This window comes from Lepisosteus oculatus, chromosome 15 (assembly GCF_040954835.1).
Source record: "Lepisosteus oculatus isolate fLepOcu1 chromosome 15, fLepOcu1.hap2, whole genome shotgun sequence".
In the NCBI taxonomy this organism is placed as follows: Eukaryota; Metazoa; Chordata; class Actinopteri; order Semionotiformes; family Lepisosteidae; genus Lepisosteus; species Lepisosteus oculatus.
Genome location: NC_090710.1, coordinates 12,448,367 through 12,474,168, shown reverse-complemented (window position 1 = coordinate 12,474,168; position 25,802 = coordinate 12,448,367). Strand labels below are relative to the sequence as shown.

General features: G+C 34.9%; 1 protein-coding gene across 5 annotated transcripts in view; it reads right to left on the bottom strand.

Moving 5' to 3' along the window:
• Positions 1-25,802, bottom strand: part of LOC102696991 (protocadherin-9) — a 354,468-nt gene that overhangs the window by 220,219 nt on the left and 108,447 nt on the right. Inside the window, exon 4 of one of the 5 annotated variants that reach the window (XM_015363634.2) lies at positions 8,600-8,626. The exons of the other annotated variants lie outside the window; for them this stretch is intronic. Within the exon in view, the coding sequence (XP_015219120.1) occupies positions 8,621-8,626 (6 nt within the window). The 3' untranslated portion in view covers positions 8,600-8,620. Of the gene's footprint in view, positions 1-8,599; positions 8,627-25,802 lie in introns of those variants that run through there. 5 annotated transcript variants of the gene reach the window in all.

Genomic DNA, 25,802 nt, shown 5'->3' with positions numbered 1-25,802 from the left:
ATGAAATGTACATGAACTGTCTATTACCCAGCTTCTTTTTTTGTCATGTTCATCAAGTTATTCATACAGTAGTAAGAATGTTAACTCAGCAAAATGTTAAAATCAATGTATTAATGACAGATTTGATAAGTATTTAATCTTTTTGACAGGCATTATCTTTAATTCCATTGTAATTATTTTACAGACAGTCCTTGCTTTGTGGAGGATGGGGGAATAAAATAACTATATAAAAATGATGAATTCCAAATGATTTTATTAGGTGCTTATAAAGTACTTCCATTTCAATAATGATATACAGTAGTTGAAAAGGGAGTTATCGTTGCTCTTTATATGCTCTGGAGTTATCGTTGCACATTTGGTTTTTCAGTATTTTGATATTTTTGATATTGATAATGTTTCTCTAGGTTTGTTTCAGCTCAAAATACCCAGCATCAAAATTAACAAAAAGATGGGACAAATGGCTTTCTCATGGGATTTTGAAAAGTATAATTTTTATTTTTGATTGGAGAACTAAATCTGCTTTTTTCTGTGACTACATTTTACATGTCCATATGAGCTAAACTACCACTCTTCTGGTTACAGTACCAAAATATGTCAGAATCCCTTACATTTTTCATAAAACTTTGAGATGTAATGAACAATATAGTATAACAAGGTATTTTTTTAATTCTTTGTCACTGGTTTTCGTCTAGCACATACAGGTATATTGAAGAGCATCAGACTGGCAAACAAATGAGAATATGTCTACCCTGTCTACCACATAATGGAATTTGAACTTGTAAACCATGTTGCACAAGTTCCATATCTTGTAGCTGTTAGTAACATGTTTGTCTTTCTTCTTGTTATCTGTGCCTGTTATATTCTGTTAATTTTTACTAAGCAAAAAAATGTTGAAAATGTTCAAACCAGCATGTTTAAAGGCTGATTGATCATGAACAGTATTCAAAATATACTATCATGTTTAGTAAGATAATAATATTTTCTGCATATACTTTTATTGCCTTTCTTTTACACTTGGTGGCACTGTGAGACATTCACTGGCTCCTAAGAAATGTGCTCCACTTGTAGCAAAAGCATGACATAAATAATATACCCACACGTGTACAGTATATTCAGTATTGGATCACAATGTATTTGAAAGTTGATCAAGAATAAAACAGAATTGTAAAAATTGCATCTACACAAAATGCTTTGGTCATTCTGTGATTTTTTTTCTGTTTCTTCACAAAGCTTACTAAGTAATCAAAGATCACAATGGAGCCCTAGCAGGTTAATTATTCATGGTAATTCTATACCACTGCCCCCAGAAGAGGTTCCTGGCATTATCTTTATTGGTGCTTTCTGTGATGTATATCATAAATGGAAAATGTAAACTTCAAAAATGTTTTTGTAATAAATCCATTCATAATCCTTGCCTGGAAAAATTTTATTTGAGTAATCTGCTCTCTTGCTATATGGTACAGAAGTTGCTTTAGCTCACTTGCATCAACTCACTGTCTTTCCCTTTCTTGATCGTTCTTTTTTAAAGAATTATCATTACAATCCTGCTTCAGGAAACAGGCTCCTTGCCCTTTTTTCTGGTTGTTTATCACAGCACACAATTGCTTCAATCCTAGATAACAGAGCTGTCATTAGTTCCTCCCCTAAAGGCCACGTAAATGTAACATGGTGTCTGTCATGGTAAATTGGAAAGGTGTATTTTTTGATAAGCCTCCACCTAAATCAACTGGAGTTTCTGCTAAGAGCTAATTAGTAGAATCTGGGCTACAGTGCGGTTTGGCGCTGTCCGTCAAACTGCCTGCCACCATTGACATCATCAGCCAAGTGTCAAGTTCAGCCTTTTGTGATAGAGACAAGCCTATTACTGTGAAGCGAATGGGGGAAGGGAGGTTGCTTTTGGAATAATAATGATAAAAACGCTGCCACTTTTTGTCTTAGACGCTCAGTTCTATGGATGCCATTACAAAACCATCAAAAATACATAACAGGAAATGAATGCATCTACATTAATTAATTCTTATTTTAAAATCCATTTTCATAAAGGCTTTCAAGTTAAGCAGGATTTGTGAAGAAATTGTTATTTTGTGATGTCTGGGTCTACATGACTGACAGTGGAATATACAGTTTTTTTGCCTGAAGCAACAACTACTGAAAAACAAGTGTTGGAAATAGTGTGCTAAGTATTTCAGAATAGAAAGAGCAAGAATACGTTTTAAAAAGGTATGAAGAAAACAACTGCTCAGAAAACAAAAGGAAATGACTTTGTGTTTTATTTTTAGCAGGAATTCACAAGACTTGTCAGATGAAAAACATAACAAAATCATTTGGCTATATGTTTTGTCTCATCTACAAATGTTGCATAAAAAGAATGTGTGATTTTGAAGAGATCAGTTACTTAAAAATATGCAATGTAGATAGAAACATCATTTACAGCTTACAATATCCAGATTGTTGTAACTATAGCACATTTAAGCATCTAACCATCATCGAACGTGCCTATGTGGAGCTAGCATTTTCTATTTTTTGTTTGCATTTAATAGCAAAGTTTGAAAAAAACTAATGTATCCTCCATCAAAGAGTCTCTATGACATTGTATCTCAATAATCCTTATTACTGTATGTGGGTTTTATTTGAATGCTAAAAAAAACAATGAACACCTCTTGTATGTCAAAAGAAGCACAATGATTGTTTTATATTCTATATGTAGTATATATGTAGGAAAAAACTGAAAATACCAGGACCAAGCCCACATTCAAAGTTTTTTTTTCTTCATTTTGAATTGATCATAATGGGTTCTGCTCAAGCTTATAATGCTTATTTTTATTTAATTTATGGGAAGGGATTGAAGCTATTACTGCATATGTCCAAATTATTGTTGTAACAGGTTTCATAGCCCATCAATTCTAAGTTCATCATTAAAAAGTGCCAAAAACCTTGTGCAAAAGACCATCTGTTCCAAATATAAATATGCAAAAGTGTATATTTGTACAATATATATTTGTATGCATAAATCAATCACTTCAGCTAAGTACATTGTCTTTAAATATAGTAAAACATTTATACTATATGTCTAGGCTTGAAAAACACCACTGTAAATCCTTAGAAAGCAGGTTAATGGAAGAGCTGATCCACTTTTCTTAAGTCAGGTTGCTATGACTGTTCACATTCAATTACTATCTTGCCTTGCATCTTCATATTGCAGTGCTAGATGCAATTTCAAGTCATTACCTACAAACTAGATGCAATATGGAAGCTTCTTTGCTCTTTCCCACTAGTTAGGATATTACAAAACGGAATCCTCATTGCTTCAGGGATCTCATTGTTGCATTATTGGATATTGTTGCATTATTCTTTTTATCCAGAATTAAGTTCAGAATATGTGGTTTAAAATTTAAACATGTTATATGGCATAGATACATTTTCCCTTATCACACTTTATAACAAACTGTTCTAAAAATCAGTGGTTTTCTGTTTTGTAAGTAAAACTGATATATTACTATATTACTATATATATTACTAATATATTATAGACTGAAGTCATGCTTATTGGCATCCCCATCAACTTCGTAAAGCCAGTCCTGTAACTCTATCTGTAGATGGCTCTGTACTTGAGCTTCAATCAAAATTGAAAAACCTTGGGGTTATATTCGATTCTGGCTTAACATTCAACCCACATGTGCAGCATACTGTCAAAACATATTTTTTTTCACCTTAGAAATATCGCAAGACTACGCCCTATGCTATCATTAACTGTGGCTGAAAAGCTGATTAACACATTTGTATTCTCTCGAATTGACTCCTGTAATGCTCTACTCGCTGGGGTATCTAAATCTACTCTGAACAAACTGCAGTATGTCCAAAATTCAGCAGCCAGAATCCTGACCAGGTCTAATGCAAGTGTTCACATGACTCCTATCCTGTAGTCCTTGCACTGGCTTCCAGTCAAATTCCGTGTAGACTTTAAAATCCTCATGCTCACCTATAAGGCTCTGCATGGCTTGGCACCTCAGTACCTGTCTGAACTATTATCACCCTACTCCCCACCTCGCAACCTTCGCTCTTCTAATTCTGCTCTCCTTACTGTCCCCCAAGCCCATCTACATTGCATGGGTGACAGGGCCTTCTCCTGTTATGCCCCCAAGCTCTGGAACTCTCTGCCCAAGGATATCATAGAGTCACCCTCTCTAAACTCCTTCAAATCCAGACTCAAACCCTCTTCTTCAGAAAAGCCTTTACTTAACTGGTTCCATTCTTTACCCCTCTGCTCATCTTAGTACCACGGTCCACGGTCTCCTCTATATATTGTAATTGTGTTTTATCTTGTGTATTCTTTTATTTATTGTTGTATTCTTCTTATTTATTGTTATTGTCATCCTGTAAAGCGTTTTGAGAAGCCACCTTTAAAGGCACTATATAAAATAAAGTTTTATTATTATTATTATTATTATTATTATTATTATTATTATTATTATTAACCATCAATTTTCTAACTGTTTCTTCCAATTTCACAGGGCAGCCAGAGCCTATCATGGCAAGCAATGGGCACAAGGCATGGCTAATATATTATATTTTTATTAAATATTTTAATGGTATGGAAACAGCTCAGCCTTTCACCTTGGATTACTAAATTTTGTTAGATTGTCTTTAGAACAGTCATGTATATTAATACCATATTTTATAGTTGGGAGTCTTTATGTTATTATTTTTTGGTGATTTTAGGTCTTTAGAGGACTGAAGTGTGTTTACCTCTAAGATTTGCTTGTATTTTACTACACCAGTTTTTCCTTCAAACTTAACAAGATTTCTAGTTCCTGCTGATGATAAGCAGCTTCATAACACAATATTGTCAATTACCATGCTTGACAATGCGGATAGGGTCAAATGAGTGATAAACAGTGATGGGTATGAGCCACATGTGACACTTTGCTTATAGACCAGAAGTTGTCACAGTCATTGAACTCCAGCTTTTTCAAAGTCACCACTTGTCTCACAGTGGCATCCCTAACCAGTTTCCTCTTTTCCTGGCAGATCTGTTTGGAGAGGTCTAGATCTAGGAAGTGTATGGGTGGCATAAAATTTCCACTTGTCTTTGATCAACATTTTCATGCTCAAAAGGACATTCAGTGCCTTTGAATTTCTTTTTACAACTTTATCTCTGAATTGTTTTGAAAGCTCCTTGTTCTTCATAACTGAGTTTTTGCATGAAATTCCTGCGTAAGGAAGAGACAGGTGCTATTTATTCTGAAATCATGTGAACTATTATTATTACACACAGACAGAGGTCATTCCGATAATTGTGTAGCTTGTCAAAGCAATCTTTTGTACCTTTTGTTTGCCATACCAAAGGAGGTCAAGATTAATGCAATGCTTTTTACTGTTTTCTGACATTTAACTTCTTTCATATACAGTATGAAAGTTTTCAATTTGAGCATTGAATCATACACGTACTTGCCTGTAAAACATCTTATCTAAATCCACTTTTTAAATTAGTTTTGTTGAATTCTTGCTCAATCAAACTTAAAGGATTAAAGTTAAAGGATGATGCTTCAGAATTTGGCAAAATATCAGCATGGAAAGCAGCTGTAATTAAAATGTCATAAAGTGTTCGATTTTTTGTTTGTCTTTTACCAAAATTAAAAACATGCTGAATGTGTCTGATCCATACCAATTTATAAAAACTAAACTAAGGCTACAGAATGCGTATGCAGAATTATTCCTAATTGTAAAAGAAACTATTTCTGTAAGGCACAGGAGCATTACAAACTTGTCAATTCAACTTACCTTTACTCTAAAGACTAAATTGTTTAAATTACATGAAAACACAAATAATCTAAAAATCATAAGGTATGCCTGATTAATAAAGACGTTGTTGTATGATTCAAATGTGAAGTCAGCAGAACAGCCTGTCCCTAGAAGTGTCCATGCAGGTGAATTGTAAACTGTACCAGGACAAACTGGGCACTTCTTTCCAGCTCCCTGACAGTCATGTAAATAGACTTGCAAAGCACTTTGCAACTGAAGGTAATGTTTTAAATAACTGATTTATTAAATAGTTTTTGACGGAGTGCCTCTGTTGCGTCTCCTCTGTTTTCCTTTCTTTTAAGTATTTGTCTGGCATAAGTGCTGTGATTCATCACCACAACAGTAGATTTTAATTTTACAGAAATACTGTAGTACACTTAAAGATGTACTTATTACAATGAATGATTATTGAGTTAAAATTGGCTTTAAGCATGAGTATGTGCATCTGTGTCTGCCCTGCAACTGATTGTTGTCCCATTCAGGATGTAACCTGCCTTGTGCTAGTTGCTTGCTAGGATAGGCTCCAGTTCTCTTGCAACCCTGAATTGGAAGAAGTGAACAGAAAATGGATTGTTGAGTTATAAAAATGAATGGGTAACAAATAACACTTTGAAAATATGATAACATTTAAATGCTAAAAAAGCACAACAACTCATATTCCACTAAGCCAAGGGTCATAAGACAATACTATAAAGAACTGTAATCAATATAATTATTTTTTTTCATTTACATTATTAGACTGTAAACATATTACTTCAAAATGTCATAAAGGAATTACATTAAAAAAGAAGACCATCTAAACTAAATGAATCTAAAATACTTCATTTTTTAACACTGAATTGTTGGGATACTCAATTCCTCTTTTTGAAAACAGAAGTTCTTTAAAGATCAGTAAAAATCCATTTGAAGTTAAGAAAATGTTGTTTCTTTTTAATACAAAACAATAATTGCCTCTCTGCTTATTATGCCTGTGTTTTTAAATTTCAAGTTTCCTTCATAACCAATTTAAATTTCACATACATTTTTGTATGCTCCCACCTATTGATAACTGCACACACTGGCATCTGATATGTCATTACGTTTACCCCATTAGAAAAAAAGTGCTCAAAAACAAGAAATAAACTGCAAATAAACTTTCTGACGGTGGTTTTTTGGTCAGCAAAAACACATTTTAACTTGATGTGAAACTGCACTTTGCTATGAGGCTTCATACAAGTGATAACCCAGCAGATTTTTACATAGTGACAGTAAGTACTTTTGTTCTCTGAACTGTCAGTGTATTTCAGCACTACCGAAAGGAATTTTATTTGAAGGTGATATTAGATCTCTACCATTCATTCTGTACTGTTTATTAGTTTCCTAGTGCTATACAATCACAGAAATAAAGTGCAAAATGCCTTAAAAGAATCTACAACATGATGTCAAGAACAAACATAATGCAGCAAATTGCTCAGACGATCACCCACTGGCTATGGATACAACGTGAATCAATGTGAATATCTGCATTCATGTGCCATCCGCATATATTCAGCAATGAGAAACTATCAGTATTGTATTCCTTCATTTGAATACATTTCATAACCAAATTGCATGCTTTATGCAGACTATTATCACATAAATTATGTAAAACTTCATTGCATTGGTTATGCTGTATATCTATAGTAATATAAGTAATAAGTTCAGTTTCACATAGGTTTGTTCTCTTGCATTTTCCACATGTGGCATTACTCCTTGTGGAGCTTATTATTTTAAACCTCAGCTAATTAAATAATTCCTTAGAGTATATGTTTTTCATTGCCTATCATTAATCTTAGCAAATTACAAAATAGAGCAATGAAGCATTTTAATGACTTTGAATTCTGTTTTTTTAACTTTGAACTTGCTTTGATAAAATGTACACCTCTCTATGCTTTAGTATTCCAGAAATATTCCAATATAATACAAATCCTTTGTAAAGGTGTAACACTCAATATATCGGAATCATTTGCAAAACCAGTATGCTTTCATGTCATTATCACTGTTTTGTCTGCAATGATTTTTAAATGTGTAACTAAGGATTCAGGTACTTGGAATTATTTAATTCTAATTTTCTAGAGTCAAACATTAAATATTCTAATCTAAAACTGATACTAATAATGCTAAAAATACATTGTTTTCATTTTTTTCTGTCGTTGTCAGACTTTCTTTTTATATGCCCTTCAATAGTGATTTAATTTTGTTGTTTCACATTGTTTTCACTATTATAGCAAGCAATTACTCGCAACTTTCAATAGTAAAAATCTTTATTTTTTTTCAGATTCAGACTTTATAGGATTTGGTTAAGAAACTGAGTCTTTGCCTTTTTATTCTGTAATAATCTACAATTTGAACATCAAATGTACTATGTTCTGTAATGTCATGATAAGACAAAGCAACTAAGACATGGTTTTAGAGAGTTACGTATTATATTTGTTGATCAGTCCACATTTGGTGGACACAAATAATTCATTAAATACAAAAATGTTTCTTCATTCAAAAGTACTAAAAACATCAATCACCTTGGGTTTTTTTTAGACTAAATATTCCTCTCCCGTTAGAAAAATAAAGAGAGTGACTGTCAGTGAGAGCTCATCAATCCAGAATGCAGAACAGAAATCATCCATCAGGTTATGAATTTGTGTACCATCTCCAGAATATAATATGAGAACATACTAACAATACTCAATGATCTAAGTCAGAGATCAATAAGCAATATTACACATAACGTTTTGCAGAGAACCAGCATTAAAAAGAACATCAAGCTAGTACCTGGCAGGATACAGCCTTTCCTTCCTGCAGTTCATTTCTGAAAACAGAGATAAAGAGACTTGGGGAATCACCTTGGAGCAAAGATTAGCATGTAGAAAAAGCACTTTGAACAAGGTGGTTCATACCAAGAGGGGCACATAAATCAACAATGAAAATAGCGATGGGCTGACAACAATGAATTACAGCAAACCCCTAGTGAGAGTATGTTTAATTTACAGAACATAATAAAGGCATGAATATAAAATGTAGTTGAATATGTATGTGAGTCAACAAAACAGAGAAGGAATCTGATGTTGGAAAGGCATGAACAGAAGGAGGTTTCTGTAAATGTATTGACTTTATGTTTGATCTCAGAGAGCAAATATTAAATACAATACATTACAATTAAATATATATCAGATCATAATAACCAACATGTGATTTGAAGTTATGTGAACACATCAAAATTTAGAGCATGAATGATACAAAAACAAGGGAAATTGTTTAAAAGTATGAAAAATGAGCGACAGTAACAAATGTCTAGTGTGTAGGACAATTCTGTAGATAAGGGAAAATGACATCCTACTGACATTTAATAGCATATTTATGTTCCCCCTTGATATCCCCATGTATTTATCAAACTTCAGTTCTGTAGAAGGGCCATGGATATACTCCAGGGTATTGCATGTCAGCTCAGTATAATACTGTAAAAAATTCTGTAAGAATTGCAGAAAACAATTGGCACTTCTAAGAAGCAAGCTGTCAACTGAAGAAGTATGTTCCATCCATCTATTCATCCACTGCTGGTAAACCACTTATGCTGGTGAGGGTTGCTAGAAGCCAGGGCCTACCCCAGTAGCATTGGATGCAAGGTGGTATTTAGATTACACAAAAACTCTCATCCTGGATACCACTGCATTGCAAGGCAATTTAGAATACCCTATCAAACCTAACCAGCCTCTCTTTGCAAGTTGGGAGGAAATTGGAACACACACGAAAAACTCAAGCAAACATGAGGAGAACATGCAAACTTGATACAGGACAGATGCCCAAGGCAAGAATTCATTACAAGAACCAGGAACAGTGAAGCACCAGTGCAAACTACCACAACATAAGACCCAGTAGTAAATTCCAAATAACATTTGTTAATTTTTTTTTACATAGAATTTGAGTATTGCCTGAAATACAAAGATTATGCTGCAATACGATCATAACAGCCAGTAGACATCTGTTGGAAACTGTTAATAATGTTCAAGTTAAAATGTAGCGGATTGCACCAAATGGTGCATGCATAATCCAAATGAAAATTCCCTACTTCCTAGTAGTCACTCTGAATCACCTCATGATTTTCTCTCACAGTATATTTCTTGATAAGATATCAACAGTGACTAGTGCCCTGAGTCTAGAAAAATGCTTAGAATGAATAATTCTGACGTTTACAGTAATTTTGCCTGAAAAAAATAAATAAATAAATGTTAAAACATTAATAAATGCAAATATAGTTAGGGAAACAACATCCTATCTAAACAAAATTATAATTGCAAAGAACCCTCAAGCTGAGTTTTATAATTTTATTTTTTCCAACAGAATTTTTTCATTTTTCAATAACCAAGTTATCTCATGATAACTGGATCAATTTGAAGCCACTCATTCAACAGGCTCTTCGAAGTCAGTCTAAGACTTCTCGATGACAGGATATTCAGGGAATCCGCTGCATTTCCAGTCCCAATCAGACAGGCACACAATTGCTTTTACAGTTCCTCTGCTCAGCTTTGCTGCAGATAATCCTTATAACATATAAAATAAAAGGTGAATTTCACTAGAAAAACAACAACACAGGAGTTTAGAAGTTAACGAAAACTTTACATTCCTCATTTTAATTATTACAATTAATACATATTTTAATGGTAGGCTTTGCAATTAATTTATAATATTATTGTATACACATGCAAATTTGGAATGTTAATATCAATTAATATAATATTAATATCACTATATGGATTACATTTCATGTTTCATGTAACTGTATAGATACTGCATTCATCCTGCTCTTTGTATTGCTACTGTAAGACTTTCTGGAGCACAATATCCAGGAGTGTTAGTAGAGAAACTTGGATTTAAAGTAAAAACATTTTCACAATTTTCACATTTTATGACATCACAGTATGCGGTCACAACACTTTGCAGTAGCAATTGATTAACACATTCAGCAAAAAAACAAACAAAAAGTAAATAGATAATATTGTTACAAATGGGTGTTACACAAATGCTGAAAATCGGGAATTAACCAAGAAGTTTAGTCAATACCTAAAATATATATTCATAACCCCTGACTTGTAAGCAATTTCTCCAGAATATTAGACTCCTAATGCCTACAGAGACCAAATAAAACATAAGCTGCCTTTCTAAATAAATGTGATACAACCTGCAGTTAAATCTCTCTCTGCACCCTGGATGTCACAAAATAAAAATAAATAAAATGTGAATAAAATCTCCCTATTCTAAAAATTTACCCTAAGCAGGAATGACATCTCTAACCGAGGTATCTTTCACCCAGGAAACCCAAGCTCCCTAAAAACACAGAATAGCACGTTCTCTCTAGCAAGGTTCAAATACTTAGCTCCAATCAGGTTTTGTTTGGATGATCATGAAGTAGCGAGGCTTGCCTGAAGCAAGCTTCAAGTTCTAACTCCACGACTTAATTACCTACAGTAGGTATACCAAGCTAAACCTTACAATCATTTTTGATGATGGGACCCCCCACATCTTAGCAACATCCTCTCTGCTTTGAAGCTAGAAACGTTTACTTTGCCAGGTGTCACAAACTTTATCTAAGTCACCAAGTTGAGAGACACTCTACATCCAAAGGATAAATGCATGTTCATGAGGTTATTATAGAACTGGAATCTCTTGTGAGAAGCAAGGTTACCTATTTAAGGCTTTAGTGAGTGAACTGCCCTGGTCCGACCCATAAGACTCTGTGACTTGCAGCCATACCTACTGGAAGAACTACAAAGGAAGCCGACAAGAAAAAACTAAACAAATTTTTTGATTTTTTTTCTAATTATATAAATTTTTGACAATACAAACATGATCTTAATGGGATTACTGGCAAGTGCATTGGAGAAATCAGAAAGCAAAAATATTGGATTTTGTTTTTTCTACTAGAAAAGGAGGGATACAGTTTTCTTTTTAGATTGTTTTTTTAGAACTATATGATAGAATGTACATGATTCAGCAACTGTAATAGAGGTGACAGAGAGTATGCATCTTGCACAACTGATTGTTTTGAGTAATTTCCTTTACACAACACCTGCCATGTTATGTTAATTTTGTGTAATGCATTTCTAAAATCTCATTTAGAATACTGTGAACATTTTTGGTCACCATCATACAAAAAATGTATTACTGCTCTGAAAACAGGCACCTGAATCAGAGCAGAGTGAGCAGTTATATTGCTGGGGTGTTAAGGAAGATCATACACTGACAGGGTACAAGAACTGAATTTATAGCTTTGAGCATATTGGGTTAAGAGAAGACATATTTGGGATCAACAGTGAAAGAGAAGCCAGAGGGTGTACGGGAAACACTGTCCACACAAGTTGTTGAATGTTGAAAATAGCTTGGCTTCCTTCAAGAAACAACTGAATGAAATGCTTGGATCAATTAGTAACTAGTAACAAAAGGAATAAGATAATTTGAATCACTTCTTTTTGGAGCCTTTTGCATATTCTGATTTACTCTTAATAAAAATGTACTTTTTATAAAAGCTTTCCTTGAAGGATTTCATTCGATTTTTATCCAATTTATTCAAAATAATGCAATAATTTAGAGAGATTCAAATATTTCTATCAACTACAGTATAGCAGGCATTCCAGCTGTATTCTCCTTCAGTGCTGTAAGTCTATAGAGACATTGTGTGGAAACATAGTGTGATGCTGTGTAGGGTGGCAATACATTTTAGAACTCCAAGTAGGTCTGTGACATCACCACACCCACCTCAGATCGCCAAGCAAATACATTTTTTTATTCTACTATTTGAGTTACTTCCCATATTCACGTACTATCCTCTAGAATAGTACTGTATATCCCCCTCCCCCCCACTTACAAGGTATTAAACTAGATTTGAGGCTTCTGGTCTTATTCACCTAGCACCCTTTGGTTATTGTTTTTGTCACGTTACTTTTGAGCAATAGCTAGACTGAGGATCTCTTAGCACTTCGCTCATGGTTACCCAGGCCCAAAAACTGTTCCTCCCAAGCTACACCTCTCTTGGCTTTTAATGAATCCCTCTGAGGACATGTCTGATGTCGATACACATTGAGGCCTTCACTTACTGTATCACAGGCTCAGCATCTGTTACAGTTTCTTCATTGAATACTTTGGAAGTGCAGATAGAGTGGAGCAATAATGATGTCACAGTCACAATTGCATAGAAGTACAAAGGTATTTATTGTGAGGAGCTGTTTTTCCAAAGTCCACACACACAAAAAAACACTTGCAGTAGGCAAGGCCTACTAAACACTACTACACAAGGTTCCTCCTACGTTGCCCCCCTCCATTTCAGAGGAACCCCTTTTCTAGCTAAAGCTACTCCTTCTAGAAGGTTCCATTGTAAAGCAAAATAAAGAATTATACAAAATAATTATCATAATCCTTATTCACCCATTTCTCCAACAAAAATACAATAAGCAATTCATATATTTTTGACAGAAAACAAAATACAATTAATCAATTAATGTTCATAATTAATTTTGTATAAAAATACTACCCCCACACAATGGTATCTTCTTACATAGTGAACCACACATGCACAGCCCTGGGATCGGCACTACTAAGCCATGCCATAGTTTGGGACTTACAGGTTTGTGGGAGAAACCATTTTGCCAGTGAGAAACAAAACAGGTGCTTATTAGAAACATGCAAGTTGACTAAATGTATGTGGCTACATCAGTGTTATATTTCATTGTAAAAACAAAGCATACAGGTGTACGATTTGAATATATATTTAGGGTTCACCATATGTGAATGATCTTAGTTTGCTCTGTGTGCGCACCCACAAAGCAAGGGATTTTATCCCTGGGATTTCAGACTGTCATCCTCACGAGTGCCAAAGTTTCCAGTCATAGTATCCCATGCACCAGCTCCGCTTACAGACTATCTTGTCACTGTCACATGCTTGGCCCTTCACTTCGCTGTCTCACACCTACATCCCTTATGGTTAGTAGCAGTGGTCTCCGTTTTGTCAGTACCACTCTACGTGCTTCCTTACCTTACTGGAAATTACTGAGTCTAAGGAATTAGAGTAGAGCCCTGGGCTACTCAATGTATACACTTCCCGCCTTAGCAGTGCTTTTGTTCAAGGCCCTCAGCTCCAAATTATATTCTGCCACCTTAGCAGCAACTTTAATTGCAGTCCCTAGCTCCATAGTATATTAATTTGAGCACCCAGGTCCATGGTTGATTCTGTTTGGAGCCTTAGCTCCTGAATGTACTGTAACTAGAGTGCTTTAGCAGCCTCAGGCACTCCTTGTGTTAATCCAGGCTGCCTCCAACTTGCTCGCAGCCACTGGTGCCTCCACCCTGCACCACCTGGCTGCATCACACATAACAACTAACAAAGACCTCGGAGCTCCTGCATTGTTTTGTCTCAACTGCCATAGCAGACACACACCAACCTCGGTCGGTGTCTTGGTTCTACAGTGTCCTCATTGGTGTAGCAGACACCACCTTAGATCCCCAAGCTCCTGGCTCCACAGTACCACCACTACTATAGCACACACCAACCATTTTCTCTTTGCAGTGCACAACCCAACACATTTTAAAACATATAATTATACAATTATAAAGAATACAATTTGTACTGTATCTAATGTCTGCACGCATCTTATTTTGAGTCTTCATATTTGTTTTTGTGCCATTGAAAACACCATGGAAATCACATCTAGAGACAATAAAATATTTAAGATGAGAAGTTAGAAATTAAATATTTCACAAATTCTGTAAAATATCAACACAATCTTAAACTTAACAGAGTACAAATACAAACCCATTTTGAAAGTAACCATGATATCTAATAAATTATGATGATGAAAAACAAGAATGCAGAATGTGAAAGAGTCAATATCCACGATTATGCAATCACCCTTTTTCATTTTAGAGGTGCTACTCCTGTCTTTACACTTTTGATCTTTAACAACCCTTTACATAAAATGCATGAGACAAAATATTGCAGCATCTGCAAAATATATGCAGAGGCTATTATACATGTTAGATGAAAACAAGATTCCAAGTCAGCTTGTTCAACACAACAGATTTCATGGCCTTAAAAAGTACCAAAAAAAATATGTTTTATATGAGCTAAAGACCAATCTCTAAATGCCACTTATTCTACTCGATTTTGTTTTCACTTTCTGCACTGCAGAATTAACAGATGCCTTTTCTCATTCATCCTTATTGTTTGTCTGACATTTTGAACTATCATTCATCTTTGATTATGCTAACTTCCCTTTCTGACACTTTAATATGTTGCTGTATACTATACTCTACCAACACTGCAGTATGACTGCGGACAGAATGGCACTTCATTATTATTATTCTTGTTATTGTTGGTGGTGGTCATCACTTAGATAGAGCATCAATTCAGAATTTGTCCTACACTATTCCCAATACATATTTCAAAACTGTACCAAGAAATTAATACAGCTCTGAAGCAGACAGATGCTCAACTACAATGAAAGTGCAAAAAGAGCTGACTAAACATCACTGTTTAATGGCAACTGGATACCTCATGGGACTTATGAATGCTAGAAGAATTTCACAACAGGTACAGTAGGTACAGGCTAGACCACATCTGACATTGTCATAAGGAAATATCAAAGGCAACATTATGTTACTTGCAATCCTCACTAAACCTGTATGAGCTCTCATTCAGTAAAACTGACACTTTCTGCAAGATATCAACAAAACTAAATGTATTGTACTAGTAATAGGGTTAATGCTCCATTTTCATTCAACAGGCATTTATATTTTGGTACCATTACATCATAATCACTATATTAATTCCATGCATATCTTGAAACTATCAAAATGTTAACATAATTAACTAAAGGATTATTTCATATTAATCCATATAAATGTAAAGTTTAAATGACCAACACAGATAAATACACCCTAAAAGTACATATACTGATGGAAAAAAGAAACACAACACCTCCTCCACACGCTGGCCCTCCCATGTGCATTGAACAGGCTGAAGAGCGACTCATCCATGAAGAAGACCTGATACCACCGATAACATGTCCATCACAGCCTTAGTCTGGCCCAAGCCAGTCGGGTGTGACATCTAGGAGGTGTGAGCAGAGGGCCTCTGACAGGTCGCCTTGCTCTAAGGCCAGCAGCATGGAGCTTCACTGTCCTGTCACTTATGTGGGCTTGTGTCTTCCGGCATATTCAGCAGCAGCTGAAACGATCTGCCACCCGGGGGGCGACCGGATCTTAGACGGCCATCTGTCCTGCCGGCCTGCTGAAACTTTCTTTGCAGTCTGGACACAGGACTGGGATTACTCCATAGTGTCTGGCAATGGTGTCACATAACATGCCTGCCTGCAGCATCCCAATGCCCTCTCCCTTGCTTCTGGTGACATTCAATGGATTATGCAATGCACAGAAAACTGACTAAGTGTGGCCTTTTTCTTGCAGTGACCTAAGTTTTGAATTAAGGCCTTTTTAAATGTGACCTGATCAGGCATTGTTCCATCTGGACCTCGTTGGGTAAAAGCGCACCTAACGAGCTCTGGTGTGATTGGCAAGTTGCAATGCCTCACTGCACAACCTGCATTACTGGTCAGCGGGCTTAAAATTAATTGACAACATTTTGTGAAAGTACATAAGCTATAACTATAGTATTCTCATTCCAGAAAATGTTGCATTTCTTTTTTCCATCAGTACTGTATATATAGAGTTTCTCTATAAATTAAATTTGGCTGCATATTTGATTGAAATGCCTTATAAATTCAATGTTTAAATGTCTCTGCCAACATTACATTGAGAACACAAGACAATGCATCACTGACATCCCTGTTCAAAACAATTATTGTCCTCCATTTGTTACAGAGAATGACTCACCAATTCATGGTATTTGTAGCATCCTTTATTTAGCTTGATCATGTGACCTTGGAAATATAAGTGTCATGACTTCAATTTAGTGTAAATAATTAATTGAAATTGTGTATTATGGATGACAATGAAAATTTTCAACAACTAATCAGCATTGTTTAGCAATATGATTGTCAAATATAATTTTCTGATTTATGTTGTATCACTGAATTTAGTGTGTTTTTTAAATGTATTTAATATATATATATGTATTTTATGTATATGTATTTTAAAGGAAGACAGGAATCACTGGATGGCAAAAGGATGAGTATATCATATCCGTTCTACCCTCTTCCATTTTTGAAGATCAAATGGAAACAAAACAAGATATTCTAAAAGATAACCTGAAGTTTCTCACCCAGAGAAGCCATGCAAGTCCTGCAGAGATAAAAGTAGACTATCATTCATCCTGCATGTTCTTGCCTCCAGCTCTTTTCAAGGGACTCTGGCAGTAGTTGTTCACATCTTTCAGTGTGCATTTGTGTGCATAACGTGTTGTGCTTTATGCTTTACTGAGATGAACACACAAATTCCTCTTCTCCCCTAAATTCAGATGTGATCTGCAGGTATCAATCCATTCATGCATTCCATTTGCATTACCTTTAGAAAGCTATGGAGAACCAGTCTAATCTGGCAGGTACAGGTTGCAAAGCAAGACCACACAACACCAATCCATTTCATGCATACTGTAGATGAGGGGGTTGGGGATGCAATTTATCATGGACAGGATAGCTTTTGGACTGTGAAAGGAAGCCATAGCAATAGGAGAAAAACAAACAAACATAATGAAAACAGACAAACTCCACTCCCCTAGATAAAACCGAATCCAGGAACCTAGAGCTTTGAGGCAGTAGGGCTAAGTGTGATACCACCAATCACTAAAAATAAATTTATCTGGCAATTCTTATTTTGCACTGAGTACTGGAAGCAAGTCTCCAGTTCATTCTTTGTAATTGGATAGAAAAAAGGACTTAAACCTGAATGTACAAGGGAAATCATTAATACTTAATAATTACAACTATTACATATCACAGATCAGCCAAATTATAACCAGCTGGTGGAATTTACAGAACCTCATCAGAAAAAGAGATTTTTATTTTCCCTAATCTCTAGTTGTGGTCCAGGTGAAACTTGGAACACTTTTGTTTCTGATCAAGAACACACAGGCTGGAGAAGTGCACTAGGTTACACACTGAGTAATTAAAGGACAACTACAGTTTTGTATTTATTACACATATAATCTCACGATACACATAGTGTATAATCTCACACAATGCTTTATACTCTGTGCAACCACAGATATTTCTGTTAGTATAGTATGGTTCTCCTCATTTATATATTTTTTCTTAATGTTTACTTTGCAAATTATTACAGCAGTATCATATATTATCATATGTGTTTCTGTGATTATGCTTTCTTAGTAACTTCTTAAATTGCTAAATCTGAGTTTATTTTACTACCTAGAGTTTAACATTGGTGGTCCCAAAGCAAAAGATTGCCCTTAGGCTTTCTGTGTACATGGCGAATCCCTAGAGTTGTGTTACGCACATTGTTGTCTCATCTCTAATAATATGTAAGGCTTTAGACTCAGTCCCTCATATTCAGAATATAACTAATATATTGTTGTCATTAATCTTAGTATCACTAATCAAGATAATTTAAATAATTAGTTATTATTTTAGAATTTATACTAGAATCAACTTGAACATTCCAAAAAGAATAAAGCTGAGAGGCACAATAGAGAAATAATTCAATTAATACAGTAAGCAGTCCACAGCAAAAAAAAACTAGAAAGGACTTTTAAACATCTCCTCTAGTTCCCAATATTGTAGTAAATTAGGTCAAACTTGTTGATAAATCCTTTGAAAAGAAATCAATATGGGGTGTGTTAAACATTCAAATTAAATACACATTAAGTATTGAAAAAAGCTCAAGGTAATTAATGACTGATGTAAACCATATTTGCAAACTGAAAGAGTAAAATAATTAATCATCTGAGATTTGTAATCAACTAATTAGAAAATTAACTCTTGGGTGAACTGAATAACGAATACTGGAGATTATCAATTTAAAGCCAACTCCCCATAGTCTCCCCATAAGTGGACATCAGATACAACTGTTTCAATACTGAACTATGTGAATTGTACACTTGGAAATGTTCTTCAGAGAGCAGAACTCTGAACTTTACATACCTACTTTGCACAGAAAAATACATACAATTCTGTATGTAAAATTTGTTTTGGAGTGGGTATTATTCATAAAAAGGTAATGTGTAACTAACTGTATTCATTTGACTCTTAGAACCTTTTCTTTCAAAAGTTGAACTTGTTTTTTTCTGTTTCAAAATTTGTCAAATTAAACTCAGAACAATGAAATCTAATTTCTGATGGCTTCGGTTACAGATAAATAACATCACATTGTAAAGCTGGAATTTAATTTCTTTGTAATCAGGTCAGGCTCTTCCTTTCTTAGTTTAACATCTCTTCCACCTCCTGAGGCTTCTTAAACCTTTTCTGATTGAGCAAAAACAGTTACAGTCTTCATAAGAACCAGTGAATGCCTGCATATACTGTACAGAATGCTAACATGGATTTATTTTATTAATCAATTTTTGCAAGACACATAAGTGAGATAATCTATATCACCTTGCAGCTCTCAACTGGCTACCCACTGAAGCTAAGCAGGGTTGAGCCTGGTCAGTATCTGGATGGGAGACCTCCTGGGAAGCTATGGTTGCTGCTGGAAGTGGTGTGTTAGTTGGACCAGTGGGGGGAGCCCACCGTGCAGTCTATGTGGGTCCTATGCCCCAGTATAGTGGCGGGGACACTATACTGTAGTGGGCGCCGTCTTTCGGAGGAGATGTTAATCCAAGGTCCTGACTCTCAGGTCAAGATCCCAGGGCATTTCTCAATAAGAGTAGGGAGTTATTCAAATGTCCCGGCCAAAATTCCCCCCTCGGCCTAAACCATGGCCTCCAAAAAATTAACTTGCACTTGCCCTTTGATAGACTGCCACCCCATCCAGAGTGTACCCTGCCCTACTCTTGTTGCTTGACAGCTTTCCACGACACCGTATGGTATAAAGCGGTTCGGAAAATGACATGAGTGAATCATTTCGTTGTAATTGTTGTTTTATTTTTGTATATACAGATGCAGCCATTCAAAACAAGTGGGGTATGCTGCGGTATAACACGGTGGGCGTGTCGCAGTATACCGAATCATACCGTATGCAAATTTGATTATGTTAATAGTATCCGGAATCACCTTGTAAAACCGCCAAGTGGAGCTAATAAAGGTTAACCTCTCCTGTACAGCATTTGAGCTGTCACCAGAAAACGTCAGTTTCGAGTCCCGATCACTGCTGAGGGACAATCTTTATTCAATTAAGAATTTAAGTTGTATACTCTTTAGACTTTTAAATTTAAACAGTGTATTACAGCATGTTAATCATTAAACATTAAAAAGGCGGTATATTTTATAACAGCAAGATTGTTTTGTTGGACAAAAGTACACAACCTACCACCTTTATCATAAATATTTTAATTATGCATATTATAATTAATTATAATATAAATATTTTAATTATAATATTTTATGCATCAAAGTCTTTACCGAAGATATTACTAATAATATTAATAATGAATGACCTTGGACTTTAAAAAGTTTATTTTTTCATTGACAAAAAGTAACACCACAGCACTTAATTTATCCGATCCCGCATTCGTTTCCAATCACACAAAGTAATTCTTGAGAATCTCCGATTCACCATGCCTTTCACATGCTCATAAACTATATTAATTTAGGAACATAAACATATTACTGTATGTGAACTGTACTGTATATTGCTGGTATTTGTAGTTTAAAGAAAAAATACACACCAGTATTCCATTTCTCCCTAAACATTTTAAGCATCAAAGTCTTACATGTTGTTATTTGGAAAACGTTTTTATGTGCTCCTTCTGACCATATTAGGATTATATACTTTGTGAAAAGTGATAGTCTTTTAATCTTTTCTGTGAATTCGCTTGTTATCTAACAAATGCATACTTTTAGAGTTTGATTAACAGGGAATATAATATGGAATTGTGTATCTAAACAAATTAGCAACGATATAATTATATTCATGTACTGTCTGGCGGAATAAACTGAAGCGGTTAGTTAATGCGACACGGAATTTTTAAGAATTATCACCTCTTTTTACACTTGAGAACAAATGAGAACATTCCACTCAGTGGGCGGTGCATTGTTATCTCAATCACCTGCTAATTCGTTTTACACCACTGGACGACAGGAGAATGTGACTGTACTGTATCTGTACAGAATGTGTGTTTCAATCAATACAGTAATTGATTAAAATCGCAATCGCGTGTTTAATTAAATGCCTTTTTTGATTCACAATCTGAAAATGAAAACCGCAGTAAAGTCACCTTGAATTTAAAAAAAACGATTTTGGCACGCCTGTAGCATTTTCACGAAACCTCCTAGAGTTGTGAGAACACTTGCTTTGTGTATAAAGTACATTGTGAATGCTTTCACAGCCTTCACTTTGTCGTTTTTATGCCATTTTTTTGACCATACACGAATATTCCTATGTCCATATCTTTACAAGGGAATCAGTGTGAATTTTAATACTAATTAACTGACCGCGGGCACTTTCCACCCCCTCTACATTCTAAGAGTAGAACAGACTAACCTTCTAATGAAAGATGGTCCACCCCCCCACGGACAGGAAAAGTGCCCACAGGCACTTAAACTTAATATGGTCAGTAACAGTAAACAGTAACATGGTCAGAACGAACGCGAACAAACGTTTCTGAAATAACCACATGTAAGACTCTGATGCTTAAAATGTTTAGGGAGAAAGTGGAATACTGGTGTGTATTTTTTCTTTAAACTACCAATACCAGCCATATACAGTCTGTAACGTAGGGATTTCTATATGTCTTTATTTAGTGGTTACATTAGTGACAAAGGCTAAACTTTTAGCTTCAGTAATGCGTACGCCGTATGGCGTACATGTTTGTTTTGGGTTTTGCTTGTTCACATATCTCCCCTTTTTATAAAACGACCTGGTTGAAAACTGTTCCAGAGCCACTGTTGTTTCATCAGTGAAAAGTACATCATGAAATGACTTTCCCTGTTCAATCCACTGGAAAAAAAAGAGCATAAAGCGTCTGATGGTCATAAACAATATTCATTTAGGAACAGCATCAGAGATATGTTTTTAACTGCACTGCATCGGAGATAATACCATAGTGTTTTTTTGTTTTTTTTTTTACTCCCTGGAGGAAACTGGCTTCCATAAGAATCAGTATGGCTCAGAGATTAAATAAGACTTCACTCGCACCAAATAAATGTATATTTCTAAATATCACAACATGATCGAATTTAAGTCATTTTAATAACAATGAATAGTCACCTATGTGTTACAATATAAACATTTATATTGATTTAAATCGCATTTAAATCGCCTTTATTTAAAACCCATAAATAAAGCTGATACTGTTAAGACTTTTAATTATTTAAAACTGTATTACAGCAGCACAATGTACAAAGCAACGCAAATCGCTATCTTTGTGTTCTGTGTAATAATGTTCACCTCTCTGTCCAGCAAATTAAAAATACTAATAATAATGAACTTTATTGTATATGGCGCCTTTAAAGGTGGCTCCTCAAAGCACTTTACAGGTTAAAAACAATAAAAAACAATACTGTTAGGCTGGGCAAACAATTTTTTTTTTAAGAAATACAAAATGAGATATAATGATGTGTTACGGCTTAGACATTAACGAAGAGCATAACACACGGTCGGCTCTGGCTTTCCCATCGACTGTATACACTGCAAGTACAACCCCCCTCTCTGCGGGAGTGCTGGCTGTGACGAATTAAACCGGTTTCACAGGTATTTTCAAAGTAGAAGGGGGCAAGATTTCCAGCGAAAGACACCCCCCCCCCTCAAAAACGCAGTAAGTACAGTACTTACTAGTTAAGAAAGCTAGGCTCCTCAATGAAATCGCTTTAACATGCTAATGCGTTGTTGTAACAGTCCGGGCGTGGCAAGCTTCTAATGTCAACCCGACTACGGTGAAAGGAACCCTTCTTTCATTGGAAGACAATGAACATATTCTAGCCCTGAATGAATTAATAGCAAACATGGTTTACATAAAAGACATTTTTCCAAGAAAGTTTAGCCTTTGTCACTAATGAAACCACTAAATAAAGACATAAATATAGAATATAGAAAATACATGACTTTGCTCAAATTTATTTAAAAATAAAAATGATTACAAACGCCAGCGGAGAGAGAGAACAGGGGAGGGGTGTTGGTTTTGCATAAGGGGGGGGGCTATGGAAATGAGGTCTATTTGGGAATGTGGAGTTACATGTTCTGGCTGTTTGTGAATTATCGTTGTTGAGTATGGAGTGTTGAGGTATTTATTTTGTGTAATGCTTTATGTTGAAAATTGAGGTGGATTTTGTTTACGATAAAGAGGATAAACTGGGATGGGAGGAGGGTTTGGTTTGGCATAAGGGGCGGGGTCATGATAATTGGAGGAATTAGAGAGAGTTTAATGGTTTGATATATTTGATTTTGTATTGTGGTTGTTTATGTTTTTTGTTGGTATTATGTTTATATGGTTGTTTTTGTTGGTTGGTCGTTATTATGGTTAGTAATAATACAATCTATAGTTGAAATCTGAGCCTAAATTTAAAAAAACCATTTACAGAGAGCAATTATGCTGTGTTTATGTAGAATAAGTGATTAGGTTTATGAGCAATCTAATTACTTATTCGTTTAATACGCTACATAAAATAAAGTTTATTATTAATTTGCTGGACAGAGTGGTGAACATTATTATGTATAAGACAAAGATAACGATTTATGTTAAAAGACATTTAATTAAACATGGGTTTGTGATTTAAATGGGAACGGGGGTGACGGGAACTCTTAATCTAATTAAAAATAAAATAAATAAAACAGGTTTTCGATAGTTAATAACCACTTTTTATGCACGGAACACGGGTGATTTTTCTTCCTCCTGATCAGTTTAGAAATCTATGTACGCTGTAAGGTTTTTACCTCTTAATTAAACTTTTAAAATACATGTTTCGAATAGAAAGAAATCCTCTTCCTGGTACAGTACGTATAGCAAACCAGCACATCTTTTTTCTCCAATCAGAGGGGTGTCAGATGGTGTCAGCCAATCACCATTCTGAAGCCCTACCATAATCTCTGGTATGGGGAGACCCCAGAATTCTGTCCGATAGTTTATGTAGATACATGATAGATACTTTTATTGATCCCGTGAGGGAAATAAAGTAAATCATTTTCATTTTAGGAAATTATTAAAGACTCGGTTAAAAGCAAAGGAGATTGTCTGTTATAGTGGACATAAAAACAAGAGTTTGCTGCGGCGTTATTGGAAACCCAAATTTAACAACAAATCACTGGCATTATATCCTAGAAGACATAGACCGGCGCCAGACCAGGAGAATGCCCGCAACGTAAAAGAAAATGCCTGATGAACTAGGGATTGGACAGTTTCCAAGTGCTTGTACAATCGATGGAAATGTTCAAACAAATGTGCAAAGGAAATAAACAAAATAATCATTTATTTCTTTATCATATTGGCTAGCTAATGTCCACCCTTTGCTAGTTAGTGGCTGTGTTTCTGCGTTGGGCAGCAACGGGTGACTGTTCTCAGGCGGAACATGTAAACAGCTTAATTTTCGTGTTAAATATTTTTTTTAAATTAAAATTAATTCTATACAGCAATCACATATTTGGGTACCGTTTCATAAAACTTTCATGCTTAAAATGTTTAGGGAGAAATGGAAGACTTGTGTGTATTTTTTCTTTAAACTACCAAGACCAGCCATACACAGTACAGTTTACATACATACAGTAATGTTTATGTTCCTAAATTAATATAGTTTATGACCTTCAGATGCGTTATGCTCCTCTTCTTTTTATGCTCAGCTACTAAAATTAGTGGTAAAATTCCATATAAATATTCAATACTAAGCGGATTAAAATGTGCACAGTAAAGAGTTTAAATGATCAAATCTTTTCACTACCAACCAATGCACCACAAGTGCCCCTGTCGGTCATTTTGGCCAGCCAATCACTTACCGCGGTGCCCTGCGGTGGCTTGTGGGTAGTTTACCGTACCGTGGGTAGTTTACCGTACCGCGGGTTTGTACCATGTATTTTGAATGGCTGCATCTGTACAGTATATATGAACTGGATTCATGCTAAAGATTGTTTTCCACTTTGAAAATACTGTTGGAATGTTTTTTTGTGATGATTATGGACAGCATCCAAGATTTTTCTCATCAGTAACCAGAATGCAAAAAAGAAGCCAAACATTTGGGGGTTACTATTCCAAACTACTCCAAAATTCAGAGCAGTTAAAAAAAGTCTCTGAAGCAAAGATACTGTAGTTTCTTCTTTATCCTGATTATTTTAATTAATTTATTGAAGATTATTTTGTACAATCTCCACTTTCCAAAAAACCTGAATTTAAAACTTGGCTATGTTCTAGGTCAAAATTAAAATTGTGAATCTAAACAAAAATTAAAAAGCTTAAATAAGTTTAGTCCAAATTTACACTGTTTCAAGTGTTGTTATAGATCACCTCATTTCTTGTTATCTTTTGATTACTCATTTCCTTCATATTATTCTCATGAACAACATGATTATCTTTCAAAAATGTCTTCAAAAATGTATTTTGCTATTGATATTTTAATACAGAAACAGAAACTTTAAAATTCTGATACATAAAGCATATTCTAATTATTTGTATGAAATACTGTTACAATGACAAGAGTATGTTTTCACTTGGAAATATTTGCAGGAACAAAGATGTTGTCAACTACTGTATATGTGAATATCTCCTATGAAAATATTCAATAAAACAAAGCTTTCTGTCAACCTTTGCTTGACCTCTGGAAATATTGTGCCTTTAAATATATGAGTTTTCTTTATAGAATCAGATGGGATGTCATTCCGCACCTTGAAAATTAATTCCCTTAGTTTTCTTCAGTACCATTGTATAGATTTTCAATTTAATTTAG